Source organism: Aulostomus chinensis, chromosome 1 (assembly GCF_037954235.1).
Source record: "Aulostomus chinensis isolate RoL2024-O1b breed Wild chromosome 1, RoL_Achi_v1.0, whole genome shotgun sequence".
In the NCBI taxonomy this organism is placed as follows: domain Eukaryota; kingdom Metazoa; phylum Chordata; class Actinopteri; order Syngnathiformes; family Aulostomidae; genus Aulostomus; species Aulostomus chinensis.
The window spans coordinates 59,405,991-59,430,352 of record NC_141320.1 but is presented as its reverse complement, the minus strand read 5'-3'; the positions used below and the strand labels follow the sequence as shown (position 1 = coordinate 59,430,352).

Sequence of the window (24,362 nt, the reverse complement as noted above, 5' to 3'; positions counted from 1 at the left end):
CCACATAAGAGCACATCAGCTTTGGTTCCTGCTGATTTCCACCTAAAACCACCACAATACAAAGAGGTCACGCTCCAGATTAGAAGATTATTACGTGTTAATGTGGCATTACTACACCCTCCCTCCCACCACCACCACTACCACCACCTCACACACACTCCACCCCTCCTATTTTCATATTTAGAATTAGACGTTTTGGAAATTCTATAATCCCCATTTTTTACAATCCCATTAATCTCACACCATGTGTTACCACGCAAAGTAAATATTTTTTTCTACCCTTTTTACGGCCCGTAATCCCCGTTTAGGCTAGTTAAGCCTGCGCCAAACAGGGCACAGGTGTTGCACTCATATTCAGAATAAAAAACCCTGCAGAAATGACTGTTTTCCTGGTCTGCAGCAGTACAAAGTGGCAACAGGTTGATAGAAATAAAACGCTTTGTTGCCATCTAGTGGAAGCTGTTGTAGTGCCAAGGGGAATGATATCCTACATGACCACAGCACTTTTTCAGGTCGTCAGTCCATCACCCCCACCCCACTTTTTTCCCCCCTTGCCAATGACATTCTTGCAAAATAAAGAAAACATCAGTTCCGAGCTGATGTGTTCAGTAAACATTTCCTTCTGGTACACCGGGTCATTGCACTTTTGGCTCCTAACAAGCTGCAGCATGACTCTCCAGCACTGCTTCAACACACAGTCGATATTTACCGTAAGCTTTCTAGCAGTGCCCACTTACACTTTTTTTTTTTAAATAACTTTAAAAAAAAAAAAAAAGGTATTTACACTGAAACTTTCAAGAATGAGGTCATTTAAACCCGCACCAACTTACAAGGTAGAAAACCGTCTACTACATTTTTGTAAATTTGGGTTGAGAAAAAAACCCCGCAAAGGTGACATCTGGAGCGAAACGGAAACTTCTAAAGAGGAGGCGTTTGCTGTCACAGGATGTTTTCCTTCATCTGAGGAAGTGGCGGCGGCAGCAGCATCGTGGAGTTTCTTCACCCTTCGGTGCAGTCGGACGCACACATGAACAGAATCCGGGCCGAGGGTTACGAAATTATTCCTTCCTCCGCCGCACAATCAGCGCTATCTGTTGCATTTAGGTGATGAGGATCAACCACCTGAAGGAAGAACGCTCCTCCAGTGAAAGATGAGTGTTTGCTGGGTGTTCCTGATCCTGCTGGGCTCCAGCTTATTCCAGTCTCTCAGGACCTGCGACTGTAAATGTAAGTTGTACCACATTCATATATCTTTTACCGTTTGGTTGAAAAATTTGCCGGATTAGTGGTAAAACACAGGTATCTTAATAGTAAAGAGTACTACGAGAGTCCAAAAATACTTCCTCGCTTGATACTTCGATTTTTGACGCTCTGCGGCAATGATTGACAGCCGTCTGACGTAAGCTTAACCTCCCACATTTGGCTTTCTTTAATCTAAAATGTGAAAAATCGCTCAAAATCGGTGAACAATCCTCCACGCGCTGAAATAGGACAGTTCAAGCAATTAGTTTACAGTCAAACTTGAAAAACAAAAACAAAAAAAAAACAGTTCGAATCTTTTTCAGAAAATTTTATGCAAAAATGACACCAGTTTTTCTCAAGTGCATATTTCAACAGAAACGCCAACAGACGTCCAGTTTTTCGAACCTTCCTGTCGACATTCTGGGTGTTTTCTTGAGTCAGTCGCAGCTTGATTGACACACTGTTTAATTCCCGTAGTCGTCGCAAAAAGGTCACTTTTAATTGCGTTATTTCTCACGTGTGAAGTGACAGATTTCCACGATCCCTTGTGTGAAAAAAAATAAAATTGACGCATTCGATTTGTTAGATCTGGAAGGGTCTGAAAATTTTGCACATATTTCATAAGATAATGAGTACTTTATTCTTTTATATATATAAAAAAAATAGATATTTCAGTGCGTGAGTGTTATTTCTGTCACAAGTCGTCGTCGCATTTTCTCTGCAGACAAGCTGACGACCGCCTGCGTCCACACCGGGGACGCGTTAACTGTTCCCTGCCCGGAGTTGGCGGGCGAAGAAGTGACCCTCTTTCTTCTCAAGGACGAAGAGGTGGTTTATAACCACACGTGCAGTTTCGGCGAACAAAAGCTGAGCTACAGACTGAACACCAGCGCGGGCATCGGACTGCGCGCGTTCAACAAATCGGCCACTTTCTTCCTCACCGGAGAGGCCGCCGGTAACCCCGGCGTCTACTGGTGTGAGGTAGCGGTCAGGTTCCCCCCGCCATACAGAAAAATTACAAGCGCCTTCAAACACATGGTGCACGTACTGGGTATGTATTCCCAACCTGCAGCACAGCTGTAACACGGTGCGAGTTCCTTAAACCGAAACGTTTTTGTCCAGGACACCAGTGCAAGTGTGGACACCAAGATTCAAGTAAACCTCAACCGCCTAGCTCTCTCTGGATCTGGATCCCTGTGGTCGCTCTCCTCTTCACCTACAGCGTAGTCATCACCGTCTCTGCTGTGGTCTTCTGGGTAAGAGATTTCTACAACACACACGCACGCACGCACTACATTTCCCCCTTAAAATGGACTCTGGACACAACGCACACCGGATTATAATTCAGGTTGTCCACACCCTCCCGCGCGGTTCATTAATTGTTGTGTTGTGTCGTTACAGGTCAAGTTAAGTCGGAACGAGTCTCAGAACGATTACATCAACACCAAACCGAGAGCGACCAACGCACACAAGAGGAGGAGAGGCCTTCAGAACGTTTAGCCGTGACACGGATCTCCAAATATTTGTTGCGTTCAGGAGTTGTAGGTATTTTCTAGTTGAAAACAATAATTAAAAAAAAAAAAAAATTTAAAAAGACATATTGGGTTTTGTTTTGGTTCCTGTTTCTTTTACGACCTCTTCCTTGCATACGCAGACTCTGCGACTTGACACATCTTTGTGGCAGGAAGCGCGTGCGTGTGTGTGTGTGTGTGTGTGGCGGGGGGTCCCCGAAAGAGGGGATATAACCACAAACGTAGGGGTTTACGCCGAGCAGTGTCACCACAATCAATACTGTGAGAAAAAAAAAAGAAAAGGAAAAAAGGAGCAGGCCTCGAAAAGACAGCGAAATATTAAGGATGAATGGCTTTTTTTTTTTTTGTGTCGTTCCTTCGGAGAAAACGGCTTCTTGAGAACGACGCAGGGTTTCAAAACCGACTGCACCGTTTCCTGTCTTCCTTCAAAAGCTTCAAAAAAGAAAAAAAGAAAAGAAGGCACCCCGCATTTACCTCAGTCACCTCGCAGTTTCTCTGCAGCTGCTGTGCGCGCACGCAGATTTGATCGGTTTCTACGAAATCAGCAACCGTCAGCATCAGAAAGATGAACTCCGCGAGGAGGAACTGCGCTCTCCTGCAGAAAACGCTGGAAAAGTTCAAAGGTTTCTGCCACAGAAGACGACAAGTTTGTAGTGTCAGTCTCGACCTTCTTTTTTTTTTCTTCTTCTTCTTCTTTTTTTCAACATTTTCGTTCATCGGTATTTTCACGGTCAAGCATACAAACAGATGTCATCTGCTTTTAAGAGGTTGTATTTATCGGCTACGTGTCACTGCCACCTGCCCAAGATCAGACCTCAGTGGCTCCTCCTGAGGCGCCGGGCGGATCCGCGCCTTCTGGAAAGATTCGCTCCCTCAGGATTTCTGGCCCATTTCCGCCAGACAGCTCGTTTGCCTTCACCTGGAAAAGAGGAAGGAGAATTAGTAGAGCAGCCACTTTTCATCAACTTCGACATTTGCACGTCGTTTCGTCACAATAACGTCACGACGAAAGCTTTACGGAACGTGAAACCTGAGCGTGCGATCCCTAAAGGGACTTGATGCTTGTGTGGCGACGGCACAAGCAAAACTGTAATTTACATCTTGACAGACCAAAAAAAAAAAAAAAAAAAAACACAGAGAGAGAGAGAGAGTTTAAGGGTGGCGATCATGTGACTCTCACCAGCACAGGCTTGTAACCCAACATCTTCAAATGGCGCACCATGACGGCAGAGGGGCCGAGGAGGCGGGAAGCGTCGGCGCAGAACGAAGAGTCTGGCAGGCAAAGAACTGCAATTCTGGGAATCGTTCAGAACAAAACCTTGTGAGATGGAAATCTTTGAATTTACAAATCACGAAAGAAAAAAAAAATCGACTTTATGTATATCTTCCTAGAAAATGCCAAATGTGTTGTTGTTTTTTTTAACCCCATTTTTTTTTATGATTACTGGACTGGGAAACAAGTCTTGCAGTTATTTTACTGACGTCTCCGCTTGACGTTTGACGATTTTTCGTTTGTGTTTCGTTCAAAGCGAACTGAATCCGTAGCGACTCTGGTGTTAGAGCACGCAACCGCCAGCTCTCACAGCGTGCGTCAACACAGAGAGAGACGGAACGTTAAAAACCCAAACATCCTCTTTACCTGCTTTCATCAGCACATTTGATCCTAAATAAAACTCTCTCGAGTCAAAAGATGCGCCGTTCTTACTTCTCGCTGCTCTCTGCTGGCGAAGGCTCCCCTGCAAAGCTGCTTGCTTCCGTGGTGGAGGTTTGGTCGGGCAGAAGTTTGGTGATCACGGCGTCTGATAGTCGACACAAGACAACAGCTAATCACGCCGACACAGCGCCGTTGATCAACAAGAGCGTGAATGAAAAAACAAAACTGGAAGCAAGTAATCACTGACTAACGAATAAAATCAGGAAAAAATACCTTAAAACCTTCCCTTCAGGTCAGATTCGATCCATCTTTATTTCTATGGTTGCCTACAAGAGTCTATTTTTTCCATGTGACATCACAACCCCGACATCTGTCTTTACCTAGGCAGTAGAACGTCTCCACCATCACCATCTCCTGAAGCGCCAAGTCTGCTCGTTCCTCCACCAACTGGCGGAGGGCCTGCAGGAGATCCTGGTTGGCCGACGGCGTTCTGGGTTTCCCCAGAAAAGCCGGTGGAACCGGCGGGGGTTGAGGCGGGACAGGATACTCAAGTTTGAGACACAAGGACACGTTCTGAAACATTTGCTCCTGACTCTGGATGAAAACAGACGCTGGAGAGACATAGAGGGATTTAAATTTTTTTTTTTTTTTAAAAAGAGAGAGAGACGTGAGTGCGTTTGAGCGTGACGCCTGACCTGTAGAGCGGAGCTTGTCCAGGGTGCTACCCTGCAGGAGTTTCTCCAGGGGTTCGGACGGGAAGTGGCCCAGAAGACACAGATAATGAACCGTCTGTAGCAGCTCAAAGGCGGGCATCCTGGGCAGATGGCAGTCCAGCTCCTGGCTGAGAGCATCCAGGAATCTAAACCACGAGGTCCCAGAGAGGTGAAATGATGAAACGTGACAACGATGGGAGAGTCTTTAGCCTCTATCATTGAGGGGGGGGGGGGGGGGGGGCTTACTGTCGCCTGCGATGCTGCAGATCAAAATTGAGTGACGAGTACAGCCTGAGGGTGAAGACGATGTCTTTGAGGGTCAGCTTGTGCGGGTCCGCGATCACTCTTTCTGCGTGCATCTCCATTAAAGCGTCGGAAAAACCCAGATTGTTCAACAAAGACAGGATGAGGATCACCTGAGTTTAAAAAAAAAAAAAAAGAGAAGAGGAAGATTGGTTGCAGGATCCTGGAGCGACGGCAAAAAACTAGAAGACGGCGGCGGGTCCAAGAACCTGTGAGTGGGTCCACGTGTCTCTCACGGAAGTGACATGGTCTGAGATGGCGGTAAGCAGAGGGATATTTCGGTATCGCAATCTACTGAAGGAACGCAGCATTGCGCACAATCCACGGAAGGAGATGGCATCGACTTCTTCTACAAGAAAAACAAACAAACAAACAAACAAGACTTTTATGAGCATTTTTGATTTCAGGATATTCTGTTCAAGGATTAACCGAGCGCACGAAACCGGCGCGGGAGAGGGCGAAGAGAAAAAAAAAGGGCAAAAATCCCACCACGCCTGCAAGGAAGATGTCAACGATTCTATCCTTTCCTCTTACCTTTTATTTTCTCACTGCAGATGTCCAGCAGCGGTTCGAAGGACAACTTCATTTTATCCATGATGGCGATCATTTGCTGGCAGTGGGTCACTCTGAACTGGTTTGACATCGAAAACGCTTTTCTCTAGAGGGAGCAGCAGAATGCATCTTTACCTGCGTCACGCGTACAGAGCTCCTTGGTCATGACGTAGTCCGGCAGCAGCAGCAGCACTAACCACGAGATTCTGTTTTAGATCCAGCGGGGTTTCTCTCGCCAGCCCGTCCATCAGAGTCTGCAGAGTCTTTACGCTCCAAACGCTCTCAGAAAGATCAGACTTGACTTTGAGCCTGAAATAGAGCATAATTACATTCGCAATCTGATTAAAAAAACCAAACAAAAACAGCGCCGTGATGTCATAGAGCATGTTCACGTGCGTAAAAAAAAAAGATGAGTCTGACCGCAAGCCATCTTTGAGTGCAACAACGAGGGAGCTCCTCTTCATTCCCACCAGACAGGAAGCCAGGATAGAAAGACTTTTTCCATCCATTGTATTCAGTCTCTCCTGATAACGAACAATAAAAAAAATAATCAAATCATGTGCTTTCAGCGTTTATACAGGTCTGCTTGCTTGTCGATAATTTACCTGACAGGTTCGGAGGTATAACTGGATCACACGAGAGTGCTGGGGCACGCCCAGATTAAACATATACAGCAGACAGGAAGTTATGTTGCCATTTCGCATGGTCGCAACGTTCGCCATGGCAAACTGGATGGTTTTGAGGAACGCAGGGTGATCGAACATGAGGTCCCGTTCGCGTTGCAGCTGTTCGGGTGACATCTTCTTGGTGGTGTGCCACATCTTGTTAAGGGAGGAGGAGAGGATTTGTACTTCGAGGGGGTACTGGCTGAGGAGGTCCAACACTTCTGATGGGGAGTCGCATGGTTTGAGCTGTCTCTGAAAAGGGGATGCGCTTTGAAACTCAGATTCCCACGGCGGTGGAGAAGCGGCATACACCTGTTCTCCTGGTTCCTCTTTGGGAGTCCTTTCTTCTGTGAAGAACCTCACTGGACTAAATCGAGCTCTGACTAGATTGGTTTGGATCTGCACTGCGCCCTGAATGTGTCCCAACTGTTGACAAGGCAAAGATACATCCATGGTTGAAGATGTCACTAAGAATCCGCCGCGTTTCCATGGACATCCCCGGCTCCAGAGGCGCAAGGACCCCCTCATGACCTCCTGCGTCAACAAGACTGACATACCACCCTGCGAACAATTACCGAGTTAAAATACGTACAGCAGTAGGTCAATTTAGCGTCACGCTTATCAAACGGGGCAAAAACGTAGATTCGCAAGGTCACACAGTGGCCTTCATTTAGACTTGTTTGCTAACAAGAGGCACGTTACGACTTCTAACTTACAACTTAAGCGCCAAAAAGACGGCGGACACCATTAGAGGACAGAAGTCAAAAATTTCCGACTCGTGAAAATCTCATTTCCACAGAGAAATGTGTTTCCCAGCGCCTGGCAACACGAGGTAAAGCATGAGTGAAAGGCTCGTTCTGCTAGCGTCTCCCTCTGTGCGCTGCCATGAGTGTCGTGACGTCAGACGGGATGTGTGCGCTCCCATAAGTGGTCCGTGCGCTAACTTGGAGAACTACGCACGGTCGGTTTTACAAATTAAAAAAATATTTCAAAAGTATATATTTCCAGTAACATAGTACATGTTTTGATTAAAACCGACATTAGGATTTTTTTTTTGCCTTGTAATTTATATAAATGCAAGAAATCTCCTTCCTTCGGACTCAAACACGCTCCAAATCCCCGGTTACCTAGCAACCAACGCAATCGGACCAGGATGGCCAAGTTTGTGCTTGCTGGTAACGTTTGAATGTAGAATTGATTAGAATACCGTTTAACAGCTCAAACCATCCTAATATATTATTCCTTCCTCTACAGGTAAAGCAGACTGCCCTTATTATGCCAAAGCGGAACTTTTAGCGGACAGTCTGCAGCGGTCTCTGCCTAACTTCAGGGTCCACAAAATCTCCGTCCTCCCACAAGAATGGAAGGTAAAACAAACAAACAAATCATTTAGAAATACATTAATATAAAAGAATTCCCCACTTGTCTTTGACAGGGATGGTTAGAAGTCACATGCAGAGCAAACGGCTGGGAGCATGAACAGTCCCCTTTGATATGGAGAGAACTGGTTGATAGGGGGGGCAAAGGAATCCTCCTGGGGGGCTTCAGTGACTTCCTTGAGCACTGTCAGGTAGGAATAGTTCTTCTTCTGATGGTTGTACATATTATCTAGTATTCCCCCTCATAAGTCCCTCCCTGCAGAGCTACTACAACATGACAACAGACATGACCTCAGATATGATGCAGAGTATTGCTGCAGAGAATCTGGCAACCAAACTGGCCATTATTGAGGAGGAGCAGCGCCGCGCCGCTCTTATCCAACCCCTCCGCGTATGGATCAGCAGGTGGGCTGAGAAACTTGATAGAAGTCTGTCTTTTATTTGCAGCTGAATGATTTGATGGGGTTTTTTTTTTTTGTCCAGCGCTCTCAACCCGACCTGCCGCTTGCTGATCCCCAATCTGCTGTCCTCTGAGGTGTTCCCTGGCGTTTCAACCATCAGCCTGCATCTTCTGGATCTGAAGGGGGATGAGGAAGAATTGCAGTGGCTGAAGATGGAGACAGAGGACCTGGGTCTTGCTCTTCTTCATCAGATGACCCTTCACACGGATCTGAAACAGGCTTTCCGGGAAGCTGATGTCATCCTCCTGCTGGATGAGTGCTGGTCCGATGGCAACCGTATTAACAACGAGGAGACGAAGACGCTCTACACAGAATACGCACGACTGATCGACCTCAGAGCCAACAGGGAGGTGAAAGTGATCGTATCCGGCGGCTCATTCGTCAACCTCAGGTGCTCACTCCTCCTGAACAACGCCTGCTCTGTTGACAGCCATCGCTTTGTTGCCGTGGCAACTCAGTTGGAAAACCAAGCCAGGGCTGTTCTTGCAAAGAAGCTGAAAGTGATCACTTCAGGTAGAGTGCGGTGAGAGCCCTCCCTCCCAGCTACGTTACCGCATCATCACCACCATATTGTTCTTCTCCTCTAGATGTCACCGACGTCATCGTCTGGGGGAACATCGGCGGGAGCTTCTACCTCGACCTACAGAGGGCCAAAGTTTTTAACTATGACAGCCCAATCAAAGGACCGCCTCCTTTTTCCCAAGAGGTCCTTCAGATTCTCCGAGACGGGTTCGTCTCAGCAACAAATTCATATTTGGATAACAAGCAAATGCATTAAAAGACAAAATAATGCCTGTAAAATATAATTTGTTCCCTCAACTTAGTTACTTTGATACCACCTGTTAGGCCACAAACTAACTTCTTCCCTAAATATAGATGTTTGAGGTTACAACAATAAACTTTTCCTTCAGTTTACTCTGTGACCGTGAGACATACCTTCTTTGGAAATGTAAAATTATTAAATTGAGGGAACAAGTTGTATCATGTGGCTTTAACATTTATATGCTTTTATTTTTTTATTTCTACGGCCACTTCAGGACTCTTTACTTTCTGCCACCAGAGCCAGTCGAGCGCCCTACAATCTGCTCTCCTCTCATCAAAAACAACCCTGTCCTGAGAAATGCCACGAGGCCAATAATCTCCTTTCCCCTCTCAGGAAATGGCTGGAGACAGAGTTCCACGACTTGGTGCGTAGTCGGCGTACAGCTGTGGCCTCACAGACCTGTGCAGGAGCCGCCATGTCAACCGCCAACGGGATTCTTGCTCTCCTCCAGGCGTGGAACAGCAGCTCTAACCAGGTTCTCTCCGTGGGTGTGCTCTGCTCAGGTAAGAACACAGCAACAAGATGATGTCAGATTCAACCCTGTACCTTTTTTTTTTTTTTTTTTAAAGAGAGAAATGTGATTGTAGGTCAAAAGGATCTCCCCGAAGGGGCGGTGCTGTCAGTACCGGTGAGATTCACGGACGGGAAGTGGAGCGTGACGCTTGATGGGCCCCTGGGAGACGACGTGAAGGAGACGCTCCAGGTTTCTGCGAGAGAGCTCGGACAGGTACGACTGACACGCGATTCTGCATAAATTACAAAAAAAAAACAAAAACGGTAACTTAAATGCATCACGTTGCATTTCAGGAAGAGGAAGAACTCAAATCAGATCACATGAACAATCGAGAGGAATCTTAATGTTTTGGAGTAAAATGAGAAAAAAAAAGGGCTGCATCTCGTTTCAGTTTGTTCTTTTATTCTTTTTTTCTTTCACATGTAGAGTTGCAGTTTTATTCGACCAGTTTGATGACAGTAAATCTTTCTGCCTCGCGAGACTCATCCTTGGCGTTTTTTTTTTGTTTGTTTTTTTCCCCAGATGTAAAAGATCAAACTGAGTACTTTATGGAAAAAGGAGAAATTAGAAAATATATTCCTTTTTTTTTTTTTTTAATAAATTGTACAGTTCAGCAAGTGCTGGGTTTTTTTTTTTTTATAGTTCAAGAAGCAATATTTTAAGCACACTACATACACAAATTAGATAATCCCCTTCTCTAAAATCGGATGTAATCATTTGCCGCCTGTTTCCATTTACAGTTGAGGACACATCAAAAACATTTATTCCCCGTATTATAAAATATTTTACCGCCTTTAACGGGATCTTTAAACCTGAAACAGCGGGGATTTTTTTTTTTCTTCTCACAAATTGTGCAGTACGTCGAGCGCCGTTTTACATGCAGAATATACACGTTCCTTTGGAGCATTTCTACACTATACACAAAGAGGCGTTGACTGAGAAACAAAAGAAGGAGAGGTTAGTACAAGTACAGTGCACTACGACATGTTGGGAAATGGACACAAATTCTAGAGTTTGTACACCCACGCCCCCCTCCCTCCCTCCCCCCGAGATCTGGATGCAGAATGGGTTTGCAAAACCTGTCTCTTTGTACGCTGGGTGTTTTTCCAGGTCTCTCCCCCCCCCCAACAGCGGTCAGACAGCATCACCGTGTCCCTTCAAATGAACAGAATCCTGTAAAAGTAACAGTGAAAATTGACCTCATTCCTGGCATGCGTGGACGTGTGGCGGCACAAACAAGGTTACTGAGGAAATACACATATCCCAGCGGTGACTACACTAAGAAACGGGCCGTTCTAAAGTGTATCCTTTGTTTTCTTGTTTTGTTTTGGGGTTTTTTTTTTTTTTTAAACGTACAATTAAGTCCTACTCACAAATATTCATTAAAAATGAGGCATCGATCACAGAGAGGAACATTTCTTTTTATCTCGCCACATCAAAGTTTGTGTGCGTGTGTGTGCGTGTAAAGATGTCGACATCCAAATATGTCAAAAGTTTCCATTTCCAGGCAACAAGTGAGAGACTTACTTAGTGGGAAGGATCAAGTGAAGGATACTTATTATTTCACTCAGGGAATAAGCTACTAAACCTGGGAGTCCACACCGGTCGACTGAAGGGATAAAACAAATCAACTGTTAAATTAAATAATTTATAAACATACATATATATATATATGTGTATATATATATTATAATCCAACTCTCCATTACACCATCTAGACAAATATCTGACAGTAGCTGAGGTGGGAAGGATTCAACCTCGACAAATAAACCTCCTGAGCTCCGCCCCACGTCGAGAAGGCGCTTTGACCTCCTACGGATTGATGCGTTTGTGTGTTTAGGAAAATAGATGATAAATGGATGATCCCCAAAATGTGACGGTCCAGGCTACCGAAGCAGAGCGCACATGTCGACCATCAACCAACAGTATTAAATGCTCTTTGATAAATGTTTTGTATATAGCAGTATGTATGTATATAATGTAATTCTAATGTACAAAACAAGAGAGAGAGATGGGGAGGCAACAGGGAAGCTATGACAGCGGTTGATGCTGAGGAGATGGAGGTGTGTCTGGAGCTCCTGAGACTCCTCCCACCGGCTGTCTGTCAGAGCTGAGGTCCAGCCCCTCATCCGCCAGCTCCAGTTCACTTTGGTCCAGAAGCTCAAAGTCCTCGTCCTCTGTGGGTACCAGTGTGTCATCAGGCATCTCTTCGCCGCCGCCCTCCGGGTCCTCTTCAGGACCCAGTGCCCCGACTGTGGCGACTGTAGTGTTAGCAGTGGTTGGTTGGGTGTCCAGAGGGCCCGGTGGGGTTTCGGTAGGGAGGAACTCAGCCAGAGCGGGCTCCTCGCTCGCCTCGCTGGTGCGCAGCAGGGCTGACAGAGTGTTCTGCACCACCGTGGAGATGGCCGTGGTCACTATCTCCTCGCTCAAGGCCTCCAGAGAACGCTGCGCTCCCTGGGTTACTGATGCCTCCTTCTCCTCCCCCTCCGGCTTCCCAGTCTCCTCCTTCTGGGCTGACACAGGCAACACACCCTCCTCCCCGCCAGGTGGTCGTCCATGCCCATTGAAATGCGTGTTCACAAAGTGGAGTGGGGATGCCAGGTGCTGCATAAGGAGGCTGGCGGGGCTCAGCAGCTCCCCCTCCGATGCAGCCTGAGCTCCGTCTCCCTGGCTTGAGCTGCGCAGCGGAAAGTGGAGCAGGTTGTGCTCCAGGGATGGGAACTCCTCAACAGAGGGAAACTCAGGTAGATCCCGCAGGTAGGACTCCTCAGGGTCGCTGTGGAAACTCTGTTGGTCCAGGTCTGCAGCACAGAGGAAGCAGCGACTAAATATCAAGATGATCACTCATTAACTGGACGTTAGACTTGATTCGGAATCTCTTTTAAATAAAACGCTGCTGATCCTGCATCAGCCTCCACTGAGTAATCCCCACATACCTGAACTCAACGTTGTGAATTCCGACTGGCTCCAGACCCCAACCATCAATCCTCCCTCCCTCCCCAGTGAGAGGCTATTTCTATACTGGGAGACGCTCCTGTGTCACTCTGACATGGGTGGTATTTACCTTCAGAGACATCAGTGAGCTGAGGAGTAGTAGCTCTGGACACCGAGAAGCCTCCACTCTCCAATATGGACGCCTCCTCATCCGACAGCTCAGAGTCAGTGATAGCCATCGCCAGCGCCGTGGTCTTAACATCCACCTGGGAAACAAAACCAGGGCGTTAAGGGCACAGAGCTGACCTCAGATCAGCACGCAGGAACACTAGATCTACTGTGAGTCCATACCGTCGGGGCAAAACAAGACAGCTCCTCCTCGCTCTCGCTCTCTGTTTCAGCTCTTGGCCCGTCCCCCTCTTCCACCTCCTTTTTCACCTCTGTTATGAAACACACACACACACACACACACACACACAAAAACAACACCACAAGTTTAGCAGCACATCTTTCAAAAGAGCAACAGTAAATCCCACTGTCTGTGACAAATGGGATTTAGTTACAAATGTAACCATGGCAACCAGATCGCTAACATTCTTCCACTTACGTAACCGGTGGAGACACAATAAAAACAAAAAGTTCACATAATTTTTTGGTGTCATCTGACACACACACACACACACGAATCAAGGTGTAGAGGCAGGGGTGTCAGAGATACACTCACTCCTCTTGTCGTGCTTGCGTGGCTCGGTATCTCCCTTCATGCTGTAGTCCAGTTTCATCAGGATGGGTTCCAGACCGGTGTACATCCTCTGGATCAGCTCGTGGTACACCACCAGCGGCCAAAGGAGCACGCTGAGGACTGGAACATTTACAGATGAAAAACGACAAGCACGCCTTCTTTAGCGATTCTAATTATTACAATAACGAAAACAAAAAAGAGATTGTGACAAACACTCCGTATCTCGAGGTTTACCCGGATGAGTCGGCTCACCTATGATGTAGGAGATCATGATTCCCGGGACGTAGTGTCCGACGACAGCGAGCGCAAAGCTGCCGCTGCACATCATCGCGCAGAACTAGGAAAAAAATTAATGGGGGGTGGGGGTGGAAGAGGGAATAATTGTGAAACCATTTTGTGTGCGTTGTTGACTTTCACTTCATTTGTCATCAATAGTCAGCTGATTAAAAACTGTGTCTCCTTCCTGTTTACATGCACAAAATAATCTCATAATTTGGAATAATCCCGGACTGGCGCATGAACTTTAATAGCGCCGTAACTTAAAAGACAAGTCAATGACTTCTCTCAGAGTAAATTACATTTAACTCCTTTTTCTGGATATTTTCAAAACATTTGGAAAGCTTCTGGCCTGTATATCAAAGTACTCCAACGGAGAATCTTTTCATTTTCTCTTCGGCTCTCTGCCCGCCTCTGCCTTTTTCATACTTGTGTTTTTGTCTTTCCTCCCCAATTGTCCATTGCCAATTCACCAACCGGACCAAGCTGTTCAGGACGACCACATGCAGCCCATCTGGAGCTGTGTGCTGCATCTCTTTGCGTGACAGCGTGGATGTTTGGACATCCTCTCCTGCGGGTTTCTCACATTTCTTAAAGTTGGCGGCTGTTACACTCCTCTGTTCGTGTACTTCCTTGTCACCAGAGTAAAAGCGGCCTACCTTCCCGTGGTTCTGACGTTTGTACTGCAGCATCTCCTGCAGGTACAGGCAGCAGGTCAGGTAGCTCTCGGCCAGGTGATGGCTGAGCTCGGGGACGCTGAGCAGACGCTGCTCCACGCTTATTGTTTCACTGGATACACACACACACACACACACGAGAGAGATGCCAAACATGAGAAGGAGGTGAAAAATTGCTTCCACGTTATAATTAAGAGTTCTGAAATTCCATGTGACCACAGCGGAGAGGGAGGGAGGGAGACACACACACAGACACATACATACACACACACACACACACACACACACACACACACACACACACACAGCTGAGGAAACTAGACCGGTGGCTTCAAAGCAGTTACGATGAGAGGTATAATTCCGTTCACCGTGTTAACACTACACACCTTCGTATGGGGGGGGCGTCTGCGTGTTGAACTACAGCAGGAGAGAATACACAGTTAGCCACAGATCATCAATCATACAGGCAAACAATCAAAGTACAACTCTGGCGTGGTTATTAAAGGCTCTTCACTGGTCTGATGCACATGTTGCAGCGTGTTTGATCGTGTGATTGTTGACTAATCAATTCAGCGCCAGTCATCGAAGGAGAATTCGCTGCTGGAAAGCATTACCAAACACTTTGAAATTGTCATACCAGCTGATTTTATTATGCAGTGCATTGCATAATTTTGTTGGTAAACTGAAAAACCCTACATTTTATGCTCCGTTCACATTTAAAAGAACAACAAAAGTGTGGATTTGAAAGTCTGGAGAAATTAAAGCTAAACCCTGACACAGATCTACCAGGTTTCTTAAGGCCCTCATTTACATATTCCTTTATTTTATTGACTCAACTGTGAGCAATTGCTTGCGCAATAAATGGCAAAGCCTAAGGGCAAAATTCAAATTTTAGTAGATGCCTGGTCTTACCAGTAATAATAGGCAACTTAGGCTTCCATCTCTCCAGCAGCATCAGCCCCAACAAGGACACACTCAGCAGGAACATCGGCCGCAGGGAGGTGGAGGACAGGAGCCTGGGAAGACGCAATAAACGCTATTAACGTAGGAGAAAACAAAGCACAACAAACATACATTTAAAGCAGTTGTGCTCGCCTCCAAATCGGGCGTTATAAATGCATCTGCATAGCACCCTGGCTGGACGGCCTTGCTTGATACGGGGACAGTAACGATCTGTCACTTGCAGCTGATTTATAACGAGGCCCGGACCGTTCAGAGTGACAGGAGTGGTTCGTCGGCCTGGGCTACAAAACAGCTAAACTTACGAGTTAGCATAAAGGGGTAAAAATGTGTTGGCCACCTGTTTCACCAAGCAATGATGTCATTTCATGCATGACGCCACGTTTGCCACGGTAATTATTAAGTTTAAACTAGCTTACAAGCTACGTTAGCATATGGCTAAAGACGTGGGATTAGCTAATTTATCCTGACATTCGTTGCTAATATCCTCGCGGAGGTTAGCTAGCCAGCTAGCAGGCTAACGATTCCAGCTGCCTCATCGCGCTGTCAGGGACGTGACAACACAAAAGCTCGACGCTTACCAGAATAATGTGTTAAGTGTCAGGGCGACCGAGATGCTGTACAACGGCCTCTCCCACACCAGCAGCCTCTGCACCCATAGCAGCAAGGGCTCGTACTGCGATAGCCAGCCCTGGAGACGCTCTCGCAGGCGGACGAGCTCCGGGTTCCCGTCCCCGCAGGCGTGTTCCGACGTCCCAGCGGGGAAGAGAGCCTCCAGGCCGACCGAAGAGGAGGTTACCGAGGGGCGTCTTCTGGCCTCCTCTCCACTCGCCATGTTTCCCCCCACTTTGTTATGTTGTTTGGGAGATCACGGGGTATATAGAAAAATCAATGTTAAGCATAAACTCAAATATAGCAAAGCTTCCGGTTATGGCTTTCAAAATAAAAACATGCTTTACATTCACAACATAACCATATGCAACGTATTCAATACATGCTAGTATTTGATTACAAAGACGTTACATGAAAACATCAAATCCCTTGTACTAAATAAATACACAGTCCTATATTGGAATATAACACACAATTAGGTCGAAATTAAATTGATTTCCGTCCTCATTCGTGGAAGTAAGCGCGAACTTGATGCACGAATGACACAGACGGGCGGACGAATCCACGGACAGATCACAAGGCCCGTCGCGCATGAAAAAGTAATCACGTGTTTCCTTGTTTACTGTATGAGAGAGGATTAAACGAGAAGTGCGCCACGGTGCGTTCTAAAACAGTACTGCATTCACACGACCCGTTCGGAACGCTATGTTTTTGTCTTCCCCAGTCGTGTAAAACCACAATTACCAACACGAGTTCCGTGAGGTTTATTTAAAAAATTTCCATAGTTTTGTATTTCTCACAGCTATTTTGCGGACTGATAAATGTTGATTGAAGAAGACCAACAAGAAGGCAACGAGATTCATTATAAATGTTTAATACAGAAATGTACAACCCAGAGTAAACATATTGATCAATTTGATCAAATGCAGTCACTATGGACAAGACTGGCTTATTATATGTCCATTATTGTGGTCTGGAAATAGCAGGAGACACATCCTCATGTAAACAGCAGTGTGTGTGTGTGTGTGTATGTGTGTGTTTCTCTTCCTATGGTTCTTATTTCACTCAGTAATATCTGAAAGACAACAAATATGAGTCTTAAAAAATGTGAGAGACATTAATAAGCATTTATGTCAGAACATGATTCACAGTGCAACTCATGTCAAGGCACCGCACATGGCACAAGGGTTGCGGGGGGGGGGGGGGGGGGGGGGCTCCAGAGCCTACCTGCCTGAGAGCACAGCCAGGACTGAAGCCTGTACAGGCAATAAAGCAGGGATGGGGACCCTCCATCCCCTGGTGCTAGGACAAAAGGGCGTCAATACCTGCGGGAGATAAGACCATGGCCTGCAGCAGGTCAGACAGGGAGATGATGCCCCTCACCACGTCAGCCCTGTCCACCAGGACCAGCCGATGGACCTGGGAGGACGAGGGAGACGGTGATCTCATGATTTCATATCAATCAACATCTTTGTAGAACAAAATACACACTTCAGCTTTGACTATACGATCTATGATGGTTTCCAAGGTTTCATCGGGGTAACACTTGATCACACCCTCCACGTAACACGTGCGCCTACGGACCGCCTCCTGCATGGTGATGTCCAGGTTGTTGTAGGTCTTCTGGGCCGCTAGATTCTACAAAAATAGACACTTTAACACGGGAACCTGCTCACGTCACGTCAGCTCTTCGCTGTACTTACAATCACGTCAAATCTGGAGTAGAGCGCCACCACTTTGCCTGAGAGACGGGAAAAAGAAATGGAGCATTGTAACGCCTCTCAATACTTTAGACACACATCTTCAAAAACTCTACGGCGCACCGTGGTTGTCTACCACCGGTAGTGCTGACACCCTCCGCTCCACAAATATGGAAAGGGCATCATGAAGTGTTGCTGTTTGCTGAACCGTGGCGATGTTCCTAAAAGTTCCAATCCCGAGTTCCTGGATCTGCCTCCTAATGAACGCAGGCTTGGGTACTCTTTTACCCTGAAAACACAGTCATAGTTTTAACGCTGAAAAAAAACACAGGAAGTTTTGTGGTGAATACACTTATTGTCCATCCACTCCAGAGCTAAGACCCACAAAGACCGGCAAGTTAGCTTAGCACCAAGATTCGCAATAACTGGGTTGGTTAGCATACTTCTTCCTGCATGAAATAAATCAGGGTTGTCCATGAACCACAACACAAAAAAAAGGAGGGAGTGCAGGTTTTTGCAAGACAGAGGTATGCTAACACTTCCCATCCGCTTGCATTCATTGTGCTAAGCTAACTAGCACTCAGCAGGTGGCTCTCAAATTCAGCACAGAAGAGAGAGGGGTATCTGTCCCCTTGTGCGGCTCTGGGAGGGGGATGGAAAATAAGTTTATTTCCTAAAAAGTTCCTTTGAACATCCCCAAAACAGCAGATTAAATGAGAATAAATCATATGAATGAAAGTTTTCTTACAAATATGTGGAGGAATTTAAGAATTCTTTTATGGGTCAGAATGTGCAGGACATTCCCGGATTGTGGGTCGATGACGGGCAGCCTGTGGATCTTATATTTGAGTAGGGAGTAGATGGCCTCAAAGAGGCTTTGGAGGGGGGGAAAAAAAAAGAAAATCTTCATCGTAACGTCATCACGCCGTCTTATTCGATCGATAAGAATCAACAGTAATCACACTGACGCACTTACCTGGCGTTTGGAGAAATACTAATAAGAAACGGACCGGGAAACTTTAAGTAGACGTCTAAAAAAAGAAAAATAACAAAAGCTTTAATACAAATGGAACCAAGCTGCACGGATGATGGCGTCACTGCTCTGTGGTGGTTATTTACTTTGAAATGAATCACCTCTCCATGTCTCTATCTTGTGGCTCTCTAGCTCGTACATTTGAACCTACAGTGAGTCACGAGACGGTAAATTAGCCGCAGCAAACGTTCCTTGATATAACGAGGATGTTAAAAAGTCCTCACCATGGGGGATTTGTAATAGCAGTGAAGAATGTTGATGAAATCTGTAATAGTCAGCATCCCTAGAGAGAAGAGGGGATTGATACGTTCTTAAATTAGAACTCACACCAAATAATGTCACCATCAACCTTGCCTTACCCACAAATTTCTGTAACTTGCTGTCCCAGAGTGGCGCAGCCCTCAGTCCGTTTGCCACCAGTGCAAAAAAAGCCTTTTTCACCTTTAGAAGTAGAAGAATCTCAGTCAGAGAGGCAGAGGAGCCCAAATTCAGGTGAATGTGAGCGTTCTTGCAGCCATACTTGTAGTTTTGTATCAAATATGACCAGTTTACAGCTGGTTGGAATGGCGTCGTAGCAGCAGTGACTCTTCATGAAGTTCATGTAGACGGTGGCATCAGCCTCTGCAGGAGACACAGACACAGTTCACACACACACACACACACCCATCGACATACACCCAGAGTGAGTGAGCCCTACCTCGCATTTGCCACTTCTTTTCTGGGAGTGACACCTACAACACAACAAGACATTCTCTACATGACATTATCCAGATAGTCAGAAATCCTCAAGGCTGCTGAATCACCCGCTTCTCCTCCTTCACCTTCGAGGGAGGCTCCATGCTTCTCTCGTGTGTCCATGAAAAAAAAGAGGTTGTTTTCAAAACAGCAGCAGACGCAGGAGGCTGGTGACGGCGTTCATTTCCTCGCTCTTTCCCTACAAACAGTTGGAACTATATTAGGAGCTCTCCAGTGGTATGTGGCAGAGCAGAGCAGAGGAGGGGAGGGGTAGGAGCTGGCTGCAGGTCAAGAGGGAGGGACACTACAGGCTGTGGTGGATGTAGACGTCTGCTGTCCGGAAGACGGGCCGCGCATTAAGAAATGCATCTCTTTCTTCCTGTCTAAGCATCGATTTGTTTATTCTTCCTGCAGATACGATGCATCCGACCACTTACGGGCTAAAAACGTCACGCAAATTCGGATTTCTCAAGACTCGTATACAGTTTCTCCAGCTATTCCAGAGATGGCATGACCTATTGTCTATGTAAATGTCAAGGGTACAATGACGGTCTATGCATGTTGTCGGTGGCCACCTCCAGACCCTCGTAGGCTTCAGTAAACGACACGCCGTCACAAAGAAATGCATTGTTTATTAATTCTGGGGTTTCTACACATTTTTACATCATGTACAGAGGTAAAGGACTTTTGTGCTTTAAAGTATCAAATTTAAGAGGAACTTATCAAAGGTTCATTTACAAAGTAAATTTCCTGGGTGACCATGTTGCCTTAGAAGGCCATGTAAAACTGCGCATATAACAAAAGGAAGTATTCAAAAATCTTTCTGGTGTCAAACAGGAGGACCGACAATGCAGTGATGGTGGAGTGAAAGGTGTTGCTGTTGTGGAGATGGAGCCAAATGTGCAGAATCAAGTCCATGTCAACAAAGATGTGCAGTTAGAGCCAAGTATTCACTTCAAAATCATCAACCTTTACCGGAAACTATGAAAGCCAGCAGTCCACGTCTGATAGAAACCTTCCTCCCTCGTACGACCCGTCTAGAGATACCCTGTTGGAGTTGGATGTCTTTAATATTCTCATTGTCCTCCTCAGAGCCGGACGATGGATGCCCTTAAGAGATCCACAGCTTGCTAGTTAGCTTAGCTCAATGATTCTTGGTGAGTGTTATCTTGCGCACCAACCCCCCCCCCCCCCCGAGATGTCTACCAACCCATCATTTAAAATTGTGATATAATTTAATTGGAGGTTATGGAAGCTGAGCCTGGCAAGATGCCGGTATGCTACCATGCCCAACCACTAGCGTTTACCGGGCTAAGCTAACTAGCAGTTATCTGATTATGCGGTTCTGGTGATGACAGCGAACGAGCTCGTTCCCCCGCGGAGGGGGGGGGGATAAAAAAAAAAAGATACCCCTTCTTGTTTTTTAAGTGTACGTAACAACCCGTTGAAGAATCTTTGACTATATAAAATGAAAACAATGCATGCTACGCTACAGTTGCAAGAGGAGGATCGTGGCGCCGGGTGACAGACACACTGAGGTATGAGAGAAGTCTGCTCACTTTCGCCCCAAATCAAAGAAGGTGAAAATCCACCGGAGCTGGGGGCGTTTTGTTCCTCCATTAGTACCACGTGATGTACAAAATCAGTGCTTGCAGCATGTGTGTGAGACCACTTTGGCCAGGCCATTGTAGACATACATGAATAATGCATGGCAACAAAAGCAAATATAGTTAAGTAAACTGGTTAAGTCCCTTCTTCTTACTGAGCCTCTTCATTAAAAACAAAAACAAACTTAACAACTTACTGTGAACACTCCCCGCACGTCCATCAACCTGCCCACGAAGCCTCTATATAGCAGCTGCTGTCACCCAGAAACACACCAAGCAAGTCGCTACACTGCTGCCCGACAGGTTTGAACTTCAAGAATACAAGCCCAACAGTTTGGTTGCAGCCAAGGAAACATGAACAAAATCTTCAAATAACGTTCTGAGGTCAAAAAGGGGTTATTAACTCCACACTGTGGCATTTTAACTGTGGCAAATGTACTCTGCGATAGTGAACTATTAAGTGTATAATTTCTACCCTGTGCTGTGTTCAAACTCACCCTCTCTGAGAAGTGCTTGCGCTAGTTTGCACCTGTACTCTCCATCTGGATAGCAAATAAAAACGTGACCTGAAGAACACGGCGAGTCATGAAAAACAATGCTGGTTTCATTTGCAGAGTCTACAGGGCTGGCGGTGGCGCTGCTGGGTCTCTAGCCGGGCATGAGCAGAGCTTGAGGTGTGGCGATAGGTAACATAGACTCTGGATGACAGGGTCCCAGGGGTACAGGTGCAAATACGCCCAGGCGAGAGTTCAAACTTGCATCTGCGCCTCCAAAGAGGGTGGGGGCCAGCCACGGTGCATGGCGGTTACGCAGGTGCCCAAGAGAGAAGGAGGTCGAGGTATTTCTTAGCCCGCACTGAAGTGGAGGGAGGGTTGAGAGACAGCCAGGACAGAGGAAGGAGGCGGTAGACCAGGTCTGGGGAGAATCCACCTCAGGTTTTGTTTCAGGATGTATTTGACCCATAGAGGCGAGGAGGGAGCCCCAGATGCACAACACGGATGTCTGAGAGGGGGCCGGCGGCGGACTTTGCTCGTCATGGATTCCAGGTGTGCTGGTCCGACCGTTAAGACTCTTGTTTGCCAGACCACAACAGGGGAGACGCTGGGCCGCAGCTGGAGCTTCTGAGCTCATACTGGAGGTCTGGAGGTGGGTGGGGCCCATGTCAGCAGCAGGTGGAAGCAGGGACTGGCCGCTCTGAGAGAGACTGAGCTGGTGCAGCACAGTGCTGGTGGCGATAAGACCAGCCACGCTTGTCAGATAGACCAGGCCGAGCATACAGGATACCTAAGGAATAAAATAAGGTCAGTACAAATGGAGGTTCCTTTCACGGCTGTTGATGCAGTTAAATCCCTCCTCACCTTGGTAAAGTGCTGGTAGATGGCTGTGAGGGCCTGGTTCCATGCAGAATGCTCCAGCAGCACACACAGATCGGTGTAAGAAAACCATCCGCGTTTCATCCCCTCCCGCTCAGCAATGCTGCAAACACAGATGATTGAGTCGATTCAGGCCCAAAATCGGTCAAATCTACCTGTGAATTTAACATTTCTAACCACACACCTGCTTTCCAATTCGCTCAACACGTCGAAGAAATCCCTCGGTTCTGTGAACAGGCTCCACTCCTACAAGATTCAACACATCGGTTGCTATCAGGAGCCAGACATGCATTCCCACACACTCACAGCACACAAGACACTTACGATAGCGTTCAAGAAGTTCATCTCCAGATTATTCACGGTTTGGACGTCGAGCTTCCCGGCAGCTCCCCACTCATCGTTGAAAACCTCTTCCTCTTCTCCTTCATCATACAAGTACTTGCTGGCAACCATCTGATCCAAAGCGGCAGATCGATGAATATTTCAGACAACAGGAGGACAGCCAGTAAGGAATAAACTGCCTTCTAATATGAACACAGGCTCAAAATAACACTGAGACAGTTATAGAACGACCTTTACACCCCAAACACATACCATGGAGATCAGGAAGAGGTCAGAGGAGGATATCTTCTGAAGGTATTCAGGGTTTCTGTGTCGGAGTCGTTCTATGTAAACCAAGGCTAGCATCATGGCACACGGAGAGATGCAAGCCTCCCTAAACCCCCCCCCCCCAAAAAAATACATATTACAAATTTCTTGCACCATGTCTTGGTTCCTGTGATAATTCATGCCACAGCACAAACCTGGCAACGTGAGCAGCATATTTCTTGTGGAGTTTTCTGATCGGGCTGGGCGCAGACTTCTGGAAGATTTCGACAGCTATATCTAAAATACCACAAGCATGGAGACAAAAGATGACCGACTGTTTTCATCCGCCACACTTAACGCTGAACACGTCAGCCAGTTCAAAGGTTATTCATGAGCTATGGTGCAGATTGTAAACCTTTAACTCACCTGTTACGGGGCAAGAGAGAGCATCGAGTGACACTTCTTTATCCAGGCCATAATACAGTCGCTTTCTCACTCGTTCGGTCAATTTTTGGTGTCCAGGAATAAACTGTCAACACAACACGTTCAGCTGAATTCACAAAAGACTTTCACGTCGTTATATTATCTGAAAGTAGTGCCAGCTCAAAAGGGAGTGTCTGCTATGGACACTTAAGTTGACTTTTTTTTTCTTTTCTTTTCTTTTTTTTTTACAAACTTGTCATGAGAAGTACATGACTTTCACACATGACGCTTACCAGCATTGCTTATTGACTCTTATTCAATATACATTGACAACAAACACAAGGCCACATCAATATCTACATTCCTAATGCTAAGAGTGGAGATAAGACCAATACAACATAAAGGCTAGCAGTTGTTCCTAGCATGACCTATGGGCCCTATTTAGCTTTAATAAAATAATTACAAAAACATAATGTGAATCGCTATCTAACTGTCGTTTACAGTAAACAAGCTGGAAGAGGGACATTTAAGTTACATCACGGTCGTTCTTATCTAACCGTAAGCTAGCTAGCTACGTCGCCTAGCATTAGCCTAGCTTGAGCCGCAACCGCGTTAGCAAAACAACGTACCGTGAACTCCTGGAAGTCCGAAAACTGAATTGTGTTCTCGTTAAACAAAGCGTCGAAATCCATATTTAAGTTACTAAAGGCTAAACATTGGGGGGTTGAGTTTTTTTAAAAAAGACGACTGCCTGGCCTGGCCCCCGCCTAGCTTGTTTAACAACACGCCCTAACTGGGGACAGAATGTGCCGACTGAAGCCTCCAGCTGTTTCCCTCCTTTCGAGACTGCTACAAATGACATGA

At 46.4% G+C, this 24,362-nt stretch overlaps 6 protein-coding genes across 11 annotated transcripts; 2 read left to right on the top strand and 4 right to left on the bottom strand.

The window, feature by feature from the left end:
* The first annotated feature begins 786 nt into the window (after positions 1 to 786).
* Positions 787 to 2,826, top strand: LOC147272526 (T-cell-specific surface glycoprotein CD28). Its single transcript, XM_086181150.1, has 4 exons — positions 787 to 1,227; positions 1,967 to 2,293; positions 2,365 to 2,498; positions 2,644 to 2,826. Exons 1-4 carry the CDS (start codon positions 1,152 to 1,154, stop codon positions 2,740 to 2,742), a joined length of 636 nt encoding a protein of 211 aa, XP_086037276.1. The 5' UTR covers positions 787 to 1,151; the 3' UTR covers positions 2,743 to 2,826.
* On the bottom strand, positions 1,566 to 10,887 carry fastkd2 (FAST kinase domains 2). Of its 2 annotated transcripts, XM_086180640.1 has the most exons (13): positions 9,951 to 10,887; positions 7,378 to 9,819; positions 6,602 to 7,222; positions 6,417 to 6,520; positions 6,194 to 6,305; positions 5,979 to 6,102; positions 5,654 to 5,793; positions 5,388 to 5,557; positions 5,124 to 5,287; positions 4,809 to 5,039; positions 4,480 to 4,573; positions 3,955 to 4,069; positions 1,566 to 3,693 (listed from the first exon to the last, which is right to left on the bottom strand). In XM_086180640.1, the coding sequence occupies exons 3-13, from the start codon at positions 7,214 to 7,216 to the stop codon at positions 3,583 to 3,585; spliced, it is 1,980 nt and encodes a 659-aa protein (XP_086036766.1). In that variant the 5' UTR covers positions 7,217 to 7,222; positions 7,378 to 9,819; positions 9,951 to 10,887; the 3' UTR covers positions 1,566 to 3,582. The 2 variants fall into 2 exon arrangements, with proteins under 2 accessions (XP_086036766.1, XP_086036679.1); XM_086180553.1 differs by lacking the exon at positions 9,951 to 10,887 and having other exon boundaries at positions 6,602 to 9,875.
* mdh1b (malate dehydrogenase 1B, NAD (soluble)) lies at positions 6,717 to 11,281 on the top strand. 3 transcript variants are annotated; one of them, XM_086180871.1, is made up of 9 exons: positions 6,727 to 7,836; positions 7,916 to 8,028; positions 8,097 to 8,231; positions 8,303 to 8,445; positions 8,524 to 9,014; positions 9,089 to 9,230; positions 9,658 to 9,827; positions 9,912 to 10,051; positions 10,949 to 11,265. In XM_086180871.1, the coding sequence occupies exons 1-9, from the start codon at positions 7,815 to 7,817 to the stop codon at positions 11,015 to 11,017; spliced, it is 1,425 nt and encodes a 474-aa protein (XP_086036997.1). In that variant the 5' UTR covers positions 6,727 to 7,814; the 3' UTR covers positions 11,018 to 11,265. The 3 variants fall into 3 exon arrangements, with proteins under 3 accessions (XP_086037076.1, XP_086036997.1, XP_086037162.1); XM_086180950.1 differs by lacking the exon at positions 9,089 to 9,230 and having other exon boundaries at positions 6,717 to 7,836; positions 8,524 to 9,024; positions 10,949 to 11,281; XM_086181036.1 differs by lacking the exon at positions 8,097 to 8,231 and having other exon boundaries at positions 6,728 to 7,836.
* Positions 11,282 to 11,863: 582 nt separating this feature from the next.
* Positions 11,864 to 16,609, bottom strand: retreg2 (reticulophagy regulator family member 2). Its single transcript, XM_086180751.1, has 9 exons — positions 16,009 to 16,609; positions 15,380 to 15,483; positions 14,854 to 14,884; positions 14,450 to 14,579; positions 13,767 to 13,851; positions 13,497 to 13,634; positions 13,124 to 13,212; positions 12,903 to 13,038; positions 11,864 to 12,639 (listed from the first exon to the last, which is right to left on the bottom strand). Exons 1-9 carry the CDS (start codon positions 16,260 to 16,262, stop codon positions 11,870 to 11,872), a joined length of 1,737 nt encoding a protein of 578 aa, XP_086036877.1. The 5' UTR covers positions 16,263 to 16,609; the 3' UTR covers positions 11,864 to 11,869.
* Positions 16,610 to 16,920: 311 nt separating this feature from the next.
* On the bottom strand, positions 16,921 to 19,956 carry prkag3a (protein kinase, AMP-activated, gamma 3a non-catalytic subunit). 3 transcript variants are annotated; one of them, XM_086179817.1, is made up of 13 exons: positions 19,594 to 19,956; positions 19,470 to 19,503; positions 19,293 to 19,393; positions 19,132 to 19,213; positions 18,997 to 19,055; positions 18,859 to 18,919; positions 18,716 to 18,770; positions 18,488 to 18,614; positions 17,863 to 18,028; positions 17,743 to 17,780; positions 17,531 to 17,677; positions 17,267 to 17,458; positions 16,921 to 17,114 (listed from the first exon to the last, which is right to left on the bottom strand). In XM_086179817.1, exons 1-12 carry the CDS (start codon positions 19,609 to 19,611, stop codon positions 17,342 to 17,344), a joined length of 1,005 nt encoding a protein of 334 aa, XP_086035943.1. In that variant the 5' UTR covers positions 19,612 to 19,956; the 3' UTR covers positions 16,921 to 17,114; positions 17,267 to 17,341. The 3 variants fall into 3 exon arrangements, with proteins under 3 accessions (XP_086035943.1, XP_086036023.1, XP_086036105.1); XM_086179897.1 differs by having other exon boundaries at positions 17,365 to 17,458; XM_086179979.1 differs by having other exon boundaries at positions 18,874 to 18,919.
* Positions 19,957 to 20,709: 753 nt separating this feature from the next.
* Positions 20,710 to 24,346, bottom strand: cnppd1 (cyclin Pas1/PHO80 domain containing 1). Its single transcript, XM_086179692.1, has 8 exons — positions 24,128 to 24,346; positions 23,502 to 23,604; positions 23,291 to 23,372; positions 23,082 to 23,202; positions 22,812 to 22,940; positions 22,672 to 22,733; positions 22,473 to 22,590; positions 20,710 to 22,398 (listed from the first exon to the last, which is right to left on the bottom strand). The coding sequence occupies exons 1-8, from the start codon at positions 24,188 to 24,190 to the stop codon at positions 21,763 to 21,765; spliced, it is 1,314 nt and encodes a 437-aa protein (XP_086035818.1). The 5' UTR covers positions 24,191 to 24,346; the 3' UTR covers positions 20,710 to 21,762.
* Positions 24,347 to 24,362: the final 16 nt, after the last annotated feature.